The sequence below is a fragment of the Ambystoma mexicanum genome, chromosome 4p, assembly GCF_040938575.1.
Source record: "Ambystoma mexicanum isolate Mex_15411 chromosome 4p, UKY_AmexF1_1, whole genome shotgun sequence".
NCBI lineage: Eukaryota > Metazoa > Chordata > Amphibia > Caudata > Ambystomatidae > Ambystoma > Ambystoma mexicanum.
Window position 1 is genome coordinate 810,640,277 of NC_090927.1, and position 16,234 is coordinate 810,656,510.

Here is a 16,234-nt window from a genome sequence, read left to right on the forward strand (position 1 = left end):
TGCCTCAATATGCAACAGGCTTTACATGTATTACCATAAGATCAGCTAAGACGGTTACCTGCATTATTCGAATCGCCCCCAGACATCTTCAACCTGATTTCAGCAAGAGCAAACACAGATGAAGACTGACTAGGGCGTGGTCACTGAAGGGAGTCGAGCACATTCTGAAATCTTTCACACATTTTAATAGGGCATCATTACCACACATGTAATCCAAGATGGCACTCTTTGTACCCATGTTCCAGGTGGGTTTACCAGGACTATCACCGGGGGATCTCCTATTTATAGTGGCCAACTCCCATTCCTGTAGGAATTGCTACCATTTTAGGCCCCTGGGTTTCGATTTTTTCAACACCAGGGTACTTGCTGTCTGATGCAATATTCTGATATTTAGATTTGATTTTTGATTGAAAATTCACCACACCAGGCATCTAGGTCACCCCCCATCAATATGCAATCTGTGCCCAAGCAACTCCCCCCAAGAAGTTATGATGGTGTCTACATAATCAAATATATCGTCCGTATCCTGACCATCTGGCGGGTCGTATATATTGATCAGTAGAGGACACTTTGGTCCAACGGTTCCCCCTAGCAGTATCTCACTGCTAACTACATTTTTGTTGGTGGCGTTTTCTGTTGCATATTTCTTTTTCTTGCTCTCTTGGTTTTAAGGCTTGGGAATATTTCAGAAACAAAAGTAGAGTTGACAGTCGATTTGAGGCTTCACTCGTCATAGTAGGATCCTGGCTGGCCTTTACTGCGGCGGCCTTTAGTTGATATTTTTGCAGGCATCTTTGTTTTCTTGTTAGATAGTTTTGAGGAGAAGTAGAAATTCCTCAGACTGTTCTTTTCCATCTTCATTGGCCTGTGACTCAATTATAATGGGTGTAGTATTAATTACCTGCTCTGGCCGATGCACCAGATTAGATTTATCAGCAGGTACTAGGTCCCTTATTTGATGAAAAAAAAAAACTCAGTGAGTCCAATAATTCACCCTGCCTTTGTACCTCAGTGTAGATGTGACTTCACAGTTTTAATAAGATTCTAACTGCAAAGTGAAGCACATCGCTGGAGGTAGAGGCTCCTGAAGAATCCAGATGGTTTTGACTATTCCCCTCCTCAGGAATCTCTGACACTGCACCGACGTCTGTGGTCAGAATGGAGGCAAAAAGCAAATTCGGGGAAGCAGAGAGACGTAGCGGTGCAGGATCCACCGTTTGTAGATGATATGAAAAGTCATCCCCGTTCTCCTGCCCTGCAACCTCTTCAGTTTGTTGGTTCACATTATAAGAAGATAATCGAGCTGAGTTACAAACTGAGTAACAAAGCACTCCAGAAGGGAGTTATTGTCAATATCGCCCAGGAAGATGTCTTGATTTAAAGAAGGTGGCTGAGAATCTCCAGATTTAGAGTCTGCTGTTTCAGACACACTAGCACCCGCAGCGTCAGATCTGATGCAGTTCAAGTTGGTTTTGAAATGGGCAGTGATTTTTCCCACCACAGAAGCGGATGGGTTACGTTTTGATTGATTACAGCAGTGGAAAGTTCATCTGCTTGGGAGCCTACAGATCGTGCATTCCCATTTCTGGCACTCCTGTGGCCGTTTGTTTTGCCATATGGTTTAGCTTTTTCACAAATTGTAAATGCAGGACTTATTCTGTGTTTTTCGTGGCATAGCTGAACACAGTCACAATAAACGCACGGAAAAAAGAAGCAGAACAGTGTAGTGCTCCACCCAAGTGATCTTACCTCCAAGTGTCCCCTGCTCCACCCTGCGCAACCACTGAAGACCACTTGTATTCCACGTGCAGCACACGTGCCGCACTACGTGCTGCTGATGTCCTTTTGAGCAGCTCTGCTGTGATGGAAAGAAAGGGTCCGCCTCCAAACTGAAAGAGCAAACAGATTTCCGTCAAAACGAGTAGCAGCCACTGCAGACCACGTGTGTCCCTCTTGCAGCACACGCGTTCTAGTTTTTCATTTCTGGGTGATCAGCACACACGCAGGCAAACTTTTTAAATGCTTGCAATTCTTCCTGGAAATATTTTAGAGGATCTCAAAGTACAATCCCTGTCTCAGAGCTATTGTTCACTCACATCGATATATGAAACAGGTTCTGCATCTTAATGCTTCACTTCACTCCTGTTCCTTCAATGCAATTATCCTCACTCCTTCATCATATACCTATCGTGTATGTGAGAAGGTACACACACGTTTTCTTTTTTTCCTGATTGAGGTAAAAGACAACTCTTGAACTTTAGAGAAGAAAAGGAGCTGAAAAAAGTGCACAGTTCTTTAGTCAAAGTAAATTACATTGTGGTATTTTGCTTTGCCAAAATTACTTTGTGGCAGTAAAAAGAAAAGGTATGTATATCTTGAGGGGTAGATGATAAAGGGGCTGGACAGAGGGGGCATGTGTGGGTCTCCCCATTAAAATAAAAGAAAAAAAAGAAACCCCACTAGGTAATTTCAGCAAAGTAACTTACCATGATGTTATTTACTTTGATATTAGAACTCACACTCCAGCCATCACAATTAAGTAGAGTAGAATGTTATTTAAGTTGAGAATGTTGAAAGCTTGGAATGTTTGGTCAGTTAGAGGAAGGAGAACGTGGAGGATGGATGTACTGCTGATGTCCACAGATGGAGTCTAACGAAAGCTACAATAACTCAATTAAGCCGACTCACTTTATTATATTCGACAGAACCACATATAACCATTTAAAATTGCCACCCTTCTAATCTTCTCTGTGTCAATAGCATATTTCAGGACATTGCCTGAGCAAGATCTGTATTTGTGACTGCATATGATACAAACCTAACATTCACATGTCATAAAGTGCATTTTGTATTGGTTGATTCAAATACATTAATAAAGAGTTGAAAAAGTATTGTTGTGTTAGAACAGCTAACCCATCTTGTGCTTCTGTTCACACTTTCCCTATAAAAGGCATTAAAGAAATGGCATCTCTAACATACATACCTCTTTCCCCCCTTCAATCTTTCACTCTCCTCTGAGATCTTCCCCATTTCCTTGGAAATTGCCACTGTCTACAAATCCTTTAGAAGCCGTCTTGTCACCCGATAGTTCTAACTGTTGACCAGTCTCTCTTCTCCCTTGCCTTTCCTTGTTTTAAAGCGTTGCTTCGATGGGATTGGTTCCTCCGACGTATTCCATATCTATGACAGGTAATCACCACAGCTGTGCTCCTTCGGCAAATTTTCAGCATCTGCGTCCTGTGTCGATGACGTTGATATGCTGTCCTCGAGGGCCTCCGTCGAGCCGACGTCACTGGATGTTCTAAGTAGGACGCACGATGCCCGTAGCCTCAGTTCCGTTTTTTCCACGAACGTGTTCGCTTCGGATATCTCGCCGCACCTCGGTTCTTCTGAGTTATATTCTTTCGGTTCTTCGAACCTGTTAGTTTGTGAAGATATCATGTCTTCGTCTTCTACCCCGCGGCTGGGTTTCAAGAAGTGTCGGGACTGCGGTTCCAAGATGTCGCTGACGGACCCGCACACCGCCTGCCTCTGGTGCCTCGGTGAGGACCACGCCACGGATGATTGTGACGATTGCCAGTCGTTAACATCGAAGGCCTTGTGGGAGCGGAAGAAGCTTTCTGTCGGTAGTGTTTCCAGGCCCCGAAAGTCAAAATCCGCAGGGCTTTCGACTGATGATTTGAGGGGCGACTCTCTGCGTCGTCGGCGTAAGTCCAGGGGGTCTCGTTCCCGGAGTGGTTCCCGCCATTCCTCTGCCTCTTCGAGACATTCGTGGAAGCGCCGTCACCGGTCGCCTTCCCAGTCCTCTTCCGAGGACTCCGCCCGTCGGCGGGTTGCTTGTCCCAACAAGCCCTCTACTCCTGCGGAATGTGATGCCTTTCGCACGAAGATGATGGTAATTTTTCCATCGCAAGGCTCTGTTCCGTCCTCGCCTTTGAAAGAAGCCGGCAGGGAACATACTAGGGCCACCGCTCGCATGCCTTCGGGCTCGGATGGTCGGCACGGTCAATGGGCGCCTTCGAGGTCCCGATCGGACAAGGTGGATCCCTCTAGTCATGCCCGCTCCAGGTCCCGGTCCTCGACGCCCTTGAGACCGTCGGAGCCTGTGAGGTCTTCGAAGAAGACGTCGACGCCATCAGCGCCATGTCAGTTGAGGGACTCTCTCGAGGCTCCGCCTCCGAGGAAGTCATCGATGCCATCGACGCCATCGGCGCCGAGGCCGTCGAAGGACATGTTCGGGGCTCCACCTTCGAGGCCTGTGTCGAAGCCATCTGCGCTGCGCTTGACGTCGACGCCGATTCTGTCGGCGCCCTCGATGCCTTTCGAGGATGCTTTATCAGAGGTACCCCGTGCTTTGTTGGAAACCCTGAGGAAGGCCCTGAAGAAGTCGGTGAGACCTATCTTTGAGCCTTTTTCTGCCCTACTCCGGTGATTTATTCCAGCCTCTGGATTATATTTCTGAGGTGGAGGAAGGGTCTGAGGAAGGTTTGGTTCCGGATGAGGTTCCTGACGAGATATTGTCTGATCATAGCCAGATTGAAGACTTGCGTCAGTCTTTGTACGACGCCAGTGGTATTGATACCTACCCGGAGGTTGAGTTTGAGAGGCCTGAGCCTGGCATGCATGCTGACTCTTCGTACAGGCGTCTGATGTCGAGGGTGACAGAGTACTTGGGGTGGTCTGCGCCACCAGCAGATTTTCTGCAGGATGACCTGACAGATATCTTGGACCAAGGTCCACCAACTGACCCGGTACTGCCATTCCATATGGCCTTGCAAAGAAGGGTAGCGGTGGCTTGGACTGCTTCAGAGAGTCTCCCAGCAGTGGGTAAGTCTTTGCCGAAAAAGTACCTCCCAGCCAGTGGCGACCCCGGCTACTTGTCCATGCACCCTACTCCGGAGAGTTTGGTGGTGCAGGCGGTTACGGCCCCAGCAAAACAGGAGTCGTACCCTACCATCCCTCCTGATAAGGACGACAAACGTTTTGACGGTTGGGCGAAGAAAGTCTTTTCTTCAGGGGGTATGGCTTTGATGGCAGCCAACTCTGTGTGTGCCTTAGCACGTTTCACTCATACTCTGTGGAATTGTGTTTCATTGGCGGCTGAACATATTCCCGAAGGGGAGGAATGGGATGGCTTTCTTGCTCTGGTACAGGATGGCAAGGATGCCATGTGTGAATCCGTTCAGTCGGGTCTCGACGTGGCAGACTGTTGGCCGGTCCATGGCGGCGAGCACCGTGATGCGCAGGTTTGCGTGGTTGCGGAAGTTGGGGTTTGCTTCGGATGTACAAGCCCGGCTTCTCAACATGCCCTTTGATGGTGACCATCTTTTTGGCAGCAAGGCTGACGAGAACCTTGAGAGGTTGCAGACCTCCAAAGCTGCAGTGAAGTCGTTGAGTGCTGCAGTTCGCCAACCTCTGCCTTTTTGTCCTAGGGGACAGCAATGGAGGGGAGGTTCCTTTCGATACTACTCTTCCTTTGGTAGATCGAGGGGAGCTGCAAGTCAAAGGGGCCAACGTAGGAGTACCAGAGGTGGAAAACAAGGTACTCGAGGTGCCAAGGCCGCTCGAGCAGTTGCCTCTTTGCCCTCAGGCACTGCCGCAGCCGCTTCAGCTCAGTCATGAGGCCATGTCCCATGGTTCGCCGGTTGGTGGAAGGATGGCGCAGCATCTTGTAGAATGGCGTGCCATTACTTCAGATGTGTGGGTTCTGGAGATCATAGCCCACAGCTACTGTCTTCCTTTCCGGCAGAGGCCTCGCGACAATCCACCAGGCAATCTCTCTTTGAAGAGTCCGGATCCGCTGCTTGCGCAGGAAATCAAATCCCTGCTGGAGAAAGGTGCCATAGAACTGGTACCTGTAGCGGAGAAGAATAAGGGATGGTATTCCCCTTATTTTGTTATTTCAAAGAGAGACGGGGGAAATTGACACCCTTCATGGACTTGCATGATTTGAATAAGCTCCTCAGGAAGGACAAGTTCAAGATGGTTACTCTCTCTCAAGTCCTCCAGGCCCTTCAACTTCAGGACTGGTTGGTGTCTCTCGACCTCAAGGATGAAGGGGGCTCCATTTTGGTTATCCTGGCCGGAGTTGACTATCGTGACGGACGCATCCCTCACGGGATGGGGAGCTCATGCCAACGAGTTGACAGTCAGCGGTCGTTGGTCCTCGTCGGAGTCCAGACTCCATATCAATCTGTTGGAGCTGAGGGCCATCGGACTTGCCCTGAAGGCTTTTCTGCCGACTGTGCGAGGGAAGAATGTCCTGATTCTGACGGACAACACAGTGGCCATGCACTACCTCAACAAAAAGGGGGGGGCAGGGTCACTTCCTCTGTGCAGGGAGGTGATGCAGCTCTGGTTCTGGGCCATCCAGCAGGAAATTTCGATCTCGGCAGTTCATCTGGCCGGAGACTAAAACGAGACGGCGGACGCTCTGAGCAGGCAGAGCGCGATCTCTCACGAGTTTGAGCTGGCTCAGGAGATTCTCCTGGAGATCTTTGCCCTTTGAGGGACCCCACAAGTGGATCTCTTCACCTCCAATGTCAACCGGAAGTGCGAATGGTTCTTCTCGCGGGAATTTCCTCCAAGAGGAGCCTTAGGGGACCCGTTTGTGGTGGAGTGGTCCTTCCCACTGCTGTATGCGTTTCCTCCAGTCCCCTTCATTCCGCAAGTGCTGCGGAGGTTACAGAGGTTTGGTTCCCGGATGATCCTCATTGCTCTGGCATGGGCCCGGAGAATGTGGTACCCGGACCTTCTCAACTTGTCCATCTGCCCTCCACACCGTCTTCCCTACCGAGACGATCTGCTCTCACGGGAGGGGGGGGTCAGGTTCTCCATCCAGAGGTCAGATCCCTCAACCTTCACGCTTGGCTTCTGAAAGGTTGAGGTATAAGGATTGGGACCTCCCTGAAGACGTGATGGAGGTGTTGCTTTCAGCCAGACAGCCTGCAACAAAGTCCCTGTACGGTTGCCGTTGGAGTCTGCGACTGGTGCAGGGTTCAGAATGTGGATCCTTTTTCATGTGACATTCTTGTGGTTCTGTCCTTTTTACTTTCCTTAGCCCACAATGGCCTGAAAGTGGGTACCATTAAAGGTTACCCTTACGGCACTGTCCATATTTAAGCGCTCGTCTGTTCTTATTTTAAAATTCCTTTAATTTCTCAGTTTCTGAAAGGGCTCACTAATGTGTTTCCACCATCACCTTTCCAGGTGCCCGGTTGGGATTTTAACCTGGTTCTAAAATTCCTCATGGGTGCTCCATTTGAGCCTTTACATTCTTGTCCTTTAAGACTGTTAACTGTTAAAACTGTATTTTTAGTTGCGGTTACTTCCGCTTTGAAGAGTGAGTGAGTTGCAGGCACTTTCTGTTAAGCCACCCTTCATGGTGTTTCATAAGGACAGGGTTGTCCTTGGGTTCGTCCTTCCTTTCTTCCGAAAGTTGTGTCGGAATTTCATTTAAGCCAGAAGGTCATTCTTCCGGCGTTCTCTTCCTTACCAGGATGCGGAGGAGGATAGGAGAGGCTCCATAGGTTTGATCCTAGGAGAGCTTTAAGTTTCTACATTTGACGCAGGTCCCGGGTCAGAGTGGACGATCGGCTCTTTATAGGATACGCTGAAAGGCGTTTGGACAAGCTGTTACTAAACAGACTTTGTCTAGATGGATTATCTTGGCAATTTACTGAATGTTACCGCTTGGCGGGTAAGGACCCGCTGGTAGGCTTACGGGCCCATTCTACTAGGAGTGTGGCTGCCTCTACTGCTCTGCAGAGGGGTGTTCCCATTTGTAACATTTGTGAAGCAGCCACATGGGCTTCGGTCCATACTTTTGTAAGACACTACTCCCTAGATTCTATCCATGGGCAGGATCTGGCCTTTGGCAAGGCGGTCTTTATTCTGCAATTTAATTGGGCATTCAAAATTTCTAAATTCTAAATTATTTTCCCTCCTCCATACATTGGTACTGCTTTGGGAGTCTGTCATAGATATGGAATACATCTGAGGAACCTATCCCCTCGAAGAACAAGTTACCTTCTTACCTGGTAACGTTCTTTCGATGGGATGTTCCGACGACGTATTCCATATCGTTCCTGTCATGATGCGTACCCCCGGGGACCCAGACCACGTCCAACAACCACGTAAGCAGGCATCAAGTTATCCTAAGCAAGACCAACAACCCCTGCTAGGGGTTATTCGGGTCCAGTCCTGACGCCTATGGCGCCAGGCTCATATGGAGAGTCAGTCCTGGCGCCTATGGCACCAGGCTCATAGATTAAAACTTACCTGATGCAGACCATGCTGCAAGAGCTCCAAGCCAAAGGAGGCTTGGAAGGGACTACTTTACTTCGGGACTATTTTTTACTCGGGCAGGGCTGGAGAGGAATACTTACCTGGGACTACTTTGGAGGCTATTTAAACCACGCCCAAAGAGCAGCACACGCTTCGCGTTATTCTGCACCCAGCAGCGTAACGCTCACCGTGCCTGCAAGTCTGCATCCAGCCTTCTACCACGCCCGCCTCGAGTTTGGAGCTCCTAGAAAAAGGGAGAAAGAAGGAGAAAAGGTTAGAACAAGAGCAATACTTTTAATCTTTACCTGAATTCCCGATCCATCGCGCCTTCGAGCTGGAAAAAAGAAGTTATTTTATGCGCGTCGCCTTGCCTGCTGCAGCGCCGCGCTGAACTCACCGGCCTTCGCAGCATCTTCACATTCCACCGCATCCTCCTGCATGTTCCCGCCGCACTCCAGCACCTAAGGAGAAGACAAGAACAGCAAGGTGAGCCAAGGGAATACACAGAGGAATATTAGTTACCCCCCCATAGACTAGACTTACCTGATTTTACCACCAGGGGTACTATTCCTCTTCACGGGTCGGCACAGCTTCCACTGCATCTTCGCCGAACCCCGGCCCCTAAGGGGAAACAAAAGGACAGCAGGGTGAAACAAAGGGACTAACAAGGGGAACCCTCCTCACCACAATAGACTTACCTGATTTTACCGCCGGAGGTATTATTCCCCAAGACTTCATACTTTCTCTCAGCGCCTGAATAAGGGAGAAAGCAACATGTTACATATTGACATTATTTTATCGAACTGTGTTGGAAAATACGAATCCTTAACAGAATACTATCAGTTGCCACGAGGAACTCTTCATTAGGGTCAATCTGCAACCTGCAAGGAATCGGACAAGAGTGAAAGTCAGGCATTTGAACTCTTACGAACTTTATACTTACGGCGTCTTGCCGGGAATCGGAGTCAATATTGTTCTGGAACTCACCAATTCCTTCGAGCCAGTGAAGCAACTGGTTATCAACGCGCCCCTGCGCTCAATGCAGGATGTAGAGCTCATCTTTTCAAACCATCAGGTGAGACTATAAGAGGGGACATCCAAGGCGATCTGTGGGGAGAACAGCGGGGGTGGGGGAATTTACGCTCAACTCCACGGGTGGTTAATTCCCTTTCTCCATTTGCAGAAGAATATTCCTACGGGCCAAGCAAACCAAGCTATGCGGGCCAGTCCAGTCTGTCATCTCGGCCCTATGCGTCACATTGGTGGAGACCGCAGCTGTCCAGTTCCGATCGATGTCTCTGTGGGAGCCAGGTGAGCGTAACAGTTCCCTCCCATCCTGCCCCGCTACAGAATTTCTTATGCGATTGCAGCTTACGTTTCCGCAAGGCTTTCTGTGGTCATACTGGCAGAAGATTGATGCCACACGTTCTGGGGAAAAAAACTACAACTGAGGCTATGGGCGTCTTGCGTCCTACTTATAACATTCGGTGACATCGGCTCGACGGAGGCCCTTGAGGACAGCGTATCGACGTCATTGATGCAGACGCCGAAAATTTTCCGAAGCAGCACCGCTGTGGTGATTACCTGTCATAGATATGGAATACGTCATCGGAACATCCCATCCAAATAACGTTACCAGGTAAGAAAGTAACTTGTTCAACTGCATCATCCATTATCTTTAATCTAATCTCTCTGAACCACTCCAATCAGGGTTTTGTAGCAATCACTCACCAAAGCACTTACCCATATCTCCAACTTCCTCACCACTACAAATTACACAAAAATCTCTTCCATTCTCATTCTCCTCTATCTGCAGCCTTTGACAGTGTGGATCACCCCACCTCTCAACCATGTCTTTGAATCTAGGTTTTCAAGACACTGCTCTCATCCGAATTGGTGCCAACTTTCAGACTGATCCTTTTCCATCTGATGGAATGCACATTCCCCTCATTGCACCCCATACTGAGGGAGTCCCACTGGGATCTGGCCTTGGCCCTCATCTCTTTACCCTCTACTCCTTCTCTTTAAGTAAACTCATTGCCTTTTTTGGATTGTCCTTTTATTTACTTGCAAATGATAGCCAGATCTTCCCTTTCCCTATCTGCACCTGTGAGCTTTCTATTAAAGTCTCTGATTGGTTCTCTGCAATGCATCACTTGATGTCCCATCGCTATCTCATGCTCAACTCTTCCAAAGTGAAAGTTATCTACCTCCCTCCCCAGATAGCTCAACTTATTAAACATTAGTAAGATTTGCCAGCTCATCACCTATCACTCAACCAAATATATCATGTCCACTCTTGCAATCCTTTGTCTTGCCCACTGCTTCAGCCTTCCAATGGACTTCTGTTTTGCACCCATTCATAAAATCCGCAACTTTGCTTTGCCACATTCATTCTCTACAACCTTTCACACTTCTCTCCCACCACTTCTCGTCATCTACACACTGGCTGGCTCTCCATTCGCAACTGCTCCATCTTTACATTTCTACTCCTAGTCTTAAAATCTATCCACGGGCTAGCCTACACACCTGTCATCTCCTATATCTTCATTGTCATACAAAGGTCAGTGCAGGTCCAAATTAATATAAAAGTTGTTTCCTGCAGTTGTTTTGTGCCATGGTTGATTTTCTTGTACACACCTCTCTTATTACCTTTGACTCCCTTCAACAATCACAAACTTTCTTTTCTCCACCCACCCAAGGCTTCCTCCTGGTTTAAATAATTTCACCACTTTTTTCCTATTGCTGAACCTCCCTACCGCTGGTATAAAAAATACCACCAACATTCTTGCTTTTAAAACAGTACTTAAATGCCATCTCCCTCAGGGTACCTTCTATCTCCTGTACAATTCCCCTCCCGCACCCCCATCCCTCTCCCGTCCCTACTGCAACTACTACCACCCTCTCCCTGTATATTTTCCCATATTCATGTCTTAGTTTTGTACATATGTTATGTCCTATGTCACCTTAAATTCAACATCTGATCGTTCATTCAGATGTTTGTGTCTATGTAAGGCAATTGGTCTCTGGTTTGCCCCGTTTACTGTATGCATCTCTTTGAAAAACATTGTCTAAATCAATCCATAAATTAAAAAATGTGGAATGTGTATGTGTGTATGTGTGTATAGTGCTTCCATATACAGATAAATCAATACAATGTATTTTATTTCTATTTTCTCTGACAGAACAAACCAGTTATGGCATTTGGACTGATCTCAATTACCCTTTGTGTGGCTTACATTGGTTACCTGCATGCAACTTCAGAAAACAAAAAGGACCTTTATGAAGCTATTGATAGTGAAGGAAACAGGCACATGAGGAGGAAAACTTCCAAGTGGGATTGAACACGTTGAAGGAGTGCTGACTACGTGAACATGACATATGCGTTCAGTGTTTTTGTAAATTATTTCTTGGCAACCATTCTATGACTATTTCCCAGAAGTCTTGTAAAATATTTTTTCAGATGTATTAAAATAGATTTTCACTAGGAAATCTGTTCTTCTTAGATTTTGTGTAATACGTGTGTACTCCATCACCATCCAACAGTGTCTTCTTAAATAATGCTTTTCTGCTAACATCAAAAATAATTTCCTTGGTGAGCTCTCCTTCTTTATCAAATAAGGCGGCTTTAAAGAATCCTCCACTTCTTTCCCCCAAAGGGCACCCTTAATTGGGTGCAACTTTGCATCGCAATTTGAATACAGCAATAATTTGACCGTAACATCCCAGATAGTCTCTGCCAGTATTTGTAACAGGAGACTGGGACAACTGTTACACTGATTGAGACAGGCATTATTACATTGGTGGCTTGTGTCCAAAAGTGTTCCCTATAAATCACGCTTTGTGGTCCCCAAATCTTTGGATCACTTTTATTTACTCTGCAATATGAGTCATAATGACCTTCAAGCACCTGGAGGTCTGCAGTTAATCACCCCTATTGATCACTTCTTTCTGTAGGATCTACCCTGGACGAAGGGACCCTTATTTGAGATATTGATGCTCATCTGTGTTTTTGGCATGTTGTAAAGAGGTGGCTGTTTTGGAGTGACTCTGGTTAATTCCTTTGCCAGTACAATCTCATTCTGTAAGTAAGGCTCAGTGCCATACCATTTTTGTGTGCTGTTCAAACTGTGTGTGTGTGTGATTTAGTGAAAAAACAATTTGAAGTAATGTTAAGGTGCCGTTTTAACGAAACAAAATGTGACGATCCTTCAGATGATGTCACTTCTCCAAAGGGAACAACCCCTTACCATGAGGCTAAGGCGGTGAGGCCGCTAACCAATAGTCATACACCACCCCCCAAAAGGGATGGTAACATGTGGCAGGATCTCATGGAGAGGGACTCCTTTCTTGGGGATAAGGACGTAATTGGGAGGCACAGTCTCTGTAAAACCCCACCATGTAGGCTGACAATAAAGCCCAAGTCTTATCAACACAAGATTACCTCTGAAACCATGTGTTATTGTAAAACATCAAACTCTTATGTTGAAATAGGCACTGAGACGAAGAGGTGCTCAAAAGGGCTACATTCCAGCAAGACTAAGGCTAGAACAGCTGCTGTCAATTGGATGGACGCTATGCTGGGGCCGTCCCTGCTATTTAAACTGAACAGCAAAGAAGGACTGTGTTCTTCATCATCCGCTGACTTGTCCGTCAGTGGCCCAAGCGGTTCTGGCAAGCTGGAAACTTTGATACGATCAAGGCCGCAGCAAAACCTGGAATGATGATGCAGGCCTTCGGGAGACTGCAGGGAGTCTTGTCTCCACAGCTGAGGAGAGGAATAGCGGAACGCCTGAGAAGTGTCTTGCGAGTTGGTGGAGAACCAGCGTGATAAACCTGCAGCGACTGAGAGGTGGTGGCATGCCTGTTGTGGGTGGCCCTGGTGGTCTGAGGACGGTGCTGAGACCCCCTACCGTAGCCTATGGTGTGACCTGTCGCGGCGGGATCGAGGGATCCGACCGCTATGCTGAGGCAGTCCACAACAGCGTGAGGTAAAGAGAGGCAAGACACAGAGGACTACTAAAAGAAGAAGTTGAAGTAGAAAGACCATAACCGTGACCCCTCGTGAAACCGGTGAATAGTTCACCGGGAGAGGGTGACGGGAGCACGTAAAAGGCCAGGAAGTTACGAGGCTATCTACCATAAAGAAATACAGAAAACCGTAAACCATTTTGTGATACAGTTTCCAGACCATTTCCACGAATGAGTAATATTAGAAAGTCAAGAGGGGATCCAGGAACGGCTTCATCTCAGTGGGGACATAGCAAGAGAGGTGCAAAACCCAGAGATTGTGAAAACCGCCATAAGGGAACTACAAACCATTTTAAGAACTGCAAAAGACATTGGGCAACCAGCTAGGAGAAGGAAGTCCATTCTCCTAGCCACACAAGACTTTTATGTAACAATTTAATTTTCTGTTGGGTATGGAGAATGCAAACCTTTATGGAACTTTTGCTTTAAACAACCCAAGAGGCGATTGTACGCTTTGCATCCAGGAGAAGGAAGTCGTTCTCCTGAATTACAAACATTAGCTAGAGTTTATGGTGTTTTGTTATAGTGACAGGGATAGAGTAGGAGCATTTGTGACTGGGACAGTGCCTTTTTGTTTTGACTCACACAGACTTCCTGATGAGCACCCGAGTTCCTTTTAGTTTAGGTAGGGAAATCCCCTCAGCGTTAGGCATAAATAGGTTTGGTTTTACATTTAAAAAGTCTATAGCAACCACTATAGCACTACCTGGTCAGTATCTTCATTCCTTGTGGCCACAGATGGTGTTGGTGGTGGGATCCTGCCCTACTGACAAAAATTGGGCGACCCTTAGATTTACCAAGTTGACCAATATGCTCTGACCTTACATTAGCCACCTCCAAGTCCATTGGATTCGACCTAAGTAGTAGCTGGGACCTAGTGATGGAGGCTGCCGAAAGAGTTCACCCTCATGGGCTTAATCTTGTCACCACCGAAAGGCACATACATACGGCTTGTGTCTAAGTCTGGCCTGGAGGTATGAACTAGATGTGGCAGGGGTAGTCGACCCAGATTATTGTGAGATATGAAGATTCTACTCCATAATCAATGGAAGAAAGCCTACCACATCGAAATTGGAGACAAAATAGCCCAAGGTGTGTTGGGGGTGGCTTTTTTTTATAAACCTGTAGAAGTCCCTGGTCCCTGAGCAAGAAGTTACATAATGGGGGTATCAAGGGTTTTGGGAAGCTGACCAACCTCTCCTTGGGGAGGCTGCCCCATTGATAGACACAAATGGTACAGTTAGTGTGGACTGCGAGCGCCGGTTGATGAAGACACAGAATTGGGTCCTTATCTAGCATTCGCACAATGGAACGATCCGATATTGACTGAGGCCCCTTCTTTTTTGTGAGTACAGGTCTCCTTTATCGTGAAGATGTTAACCCCGAAGGAATATTGAGAACCCAACAGGCGGTGCCTAGGAGTCCTCGTTGCGTTGTCTTAGAAATGGTGCATGCCCACATAACATCTGGACACTAGGTCATCACCAAGACGCAGAGCCAAATAGTACCCAGATTCTATTGGCCAGGTGTACATGCAGACGTTAAAAATGTTGTTGGCACATGCACCCTTTGCCATAAAACAGCTCAGACCCATGTTGCAGCAGCCCCATTACAGCCCCTTCCGATTTCAGATGTCCCATTCACAAGAATAGGGATGGATAGTGTTTGCCTATTAGAACCATCCCGACTAGGAAACCAGTATAGTTTAGTCATCGAGTATGCGACCTGTTACCCAGAAGCGTTTCCAATGAAGAGCAACACCTCAACAAATCTTAAAATACTTGATACCCTTTTTGACATGTCTGTTTCCCTAAGGAGATTCTAACCGACCAAGGGAGTACCTTTATGTCGAGACTTATGGCTGAGGTGAAAGAAATCCTCCATATTACCACACTTCGCACCTCTGTATACCATCCACAAACAGATGGGCTTGTGGAACGATTCAATCAGACCCTAAAGAACATTCTTAGGAAGCTGGTCGAGGCCGATGGCCAAATTGGGATTTGATGGTGCCTTGGGCTTTTTGCAATCTGCAAATCTCCATTCGAACTTCTATATGGCCGGGACCAGAGGGACGTCCTATATATGCTCAGGGAAACTTGGGAAGAACGTTAGGAGGCTGTTTTACCCTTATCTGAGACGACGCAATGTCTGAAAGAACATATGCCGGTGGTCCTGAACCTGGTGCATAAACACCTAGAGGGAGCCCAGAAAGCATATTATGACCATTAGACACTAAAAAGATCGTTTTCTGTTGGCCAGAAGGTTTTGGTATTACTACCAACCTCAGAGCACAAAATGACTTCAAGGTGGCAAGCCCCATATGAGATCTTAGAACAAACAGGGCCATTTAACTATCAGGTGTCACAACCAGACAGAAAACTGAAAACACAGATGTATCATATCAATCTGTTAAAGAAATGGAGAGAATATGCAGTTGAGAGAACCTTAGTGGTTATGGGGGTTCTCCTCTCGGAAGAGACTGCCAAACATAGTTTGATACCAAGGGGCTACTGCCCGAAAACGGCAGGATATACAGAATCTGCTTGAAGAGCCAGGAAGAGTTAAGTATTTACAACACTATAAAGAACTACTCCTGGGAAAGTAGTTAACCTTAGTCTTTACAGAATTCCTGAATCTAGGAAGGAAGTAATCCTCAGAAGATGTTGGAGGCAGAAATCATAGAACCTTCTGAAAGTCCATGGTCCTCGCTAATAGTCCTAGTCGCACAACCAGATCATTTGTGGATATTTTGTATAGATTTCCACAAACTCAATGCACTATCCCAGTTTGACAATTATCCCATGCCTTGGATTGGCGATCTTATTGACAGACTGGGATCCGTGGTTTTCATTTCCACGATTGATCTGACCAAGCGCTATTGGCAGGTGGCATTGAACCCCTCAGACAAAGAAAA

The 16,234-nt window shown here is 47.0% G+C and overlaps 1 protein-coding gene across 4 annotated transcripts in view; it reads left to right on the forward strand.

Moving 5' to 3' along the window:
• The window catches only part of SMIM8 (small integral membrane protein 8), a 130,288-nt gene extending 118,510 nt beyond the window's left edge, over positions 1-11,778 (forward strand). For 3 of the 4 annotated variants that reach the window (XM_069606365.1, XM_069606367.1, XM_069606366.1), the window contains exon 3: positions 11,472-11,778. In XM_069606365.1, the coding sequence (XP_069462466.1) occupies positions 11,472-11,630 (159 nt within the window). In that variant the 3' untranslated portion in view covers positions 11,631-11,778. The remainder of the gene's footprint in view (positions 1-11,471) is intronic. The other variant, XM_069606368.1, reaches the window with a different exon arrangement.
• Positions 11,779-16,234: the final 4,456 nt, after the last annotated feature.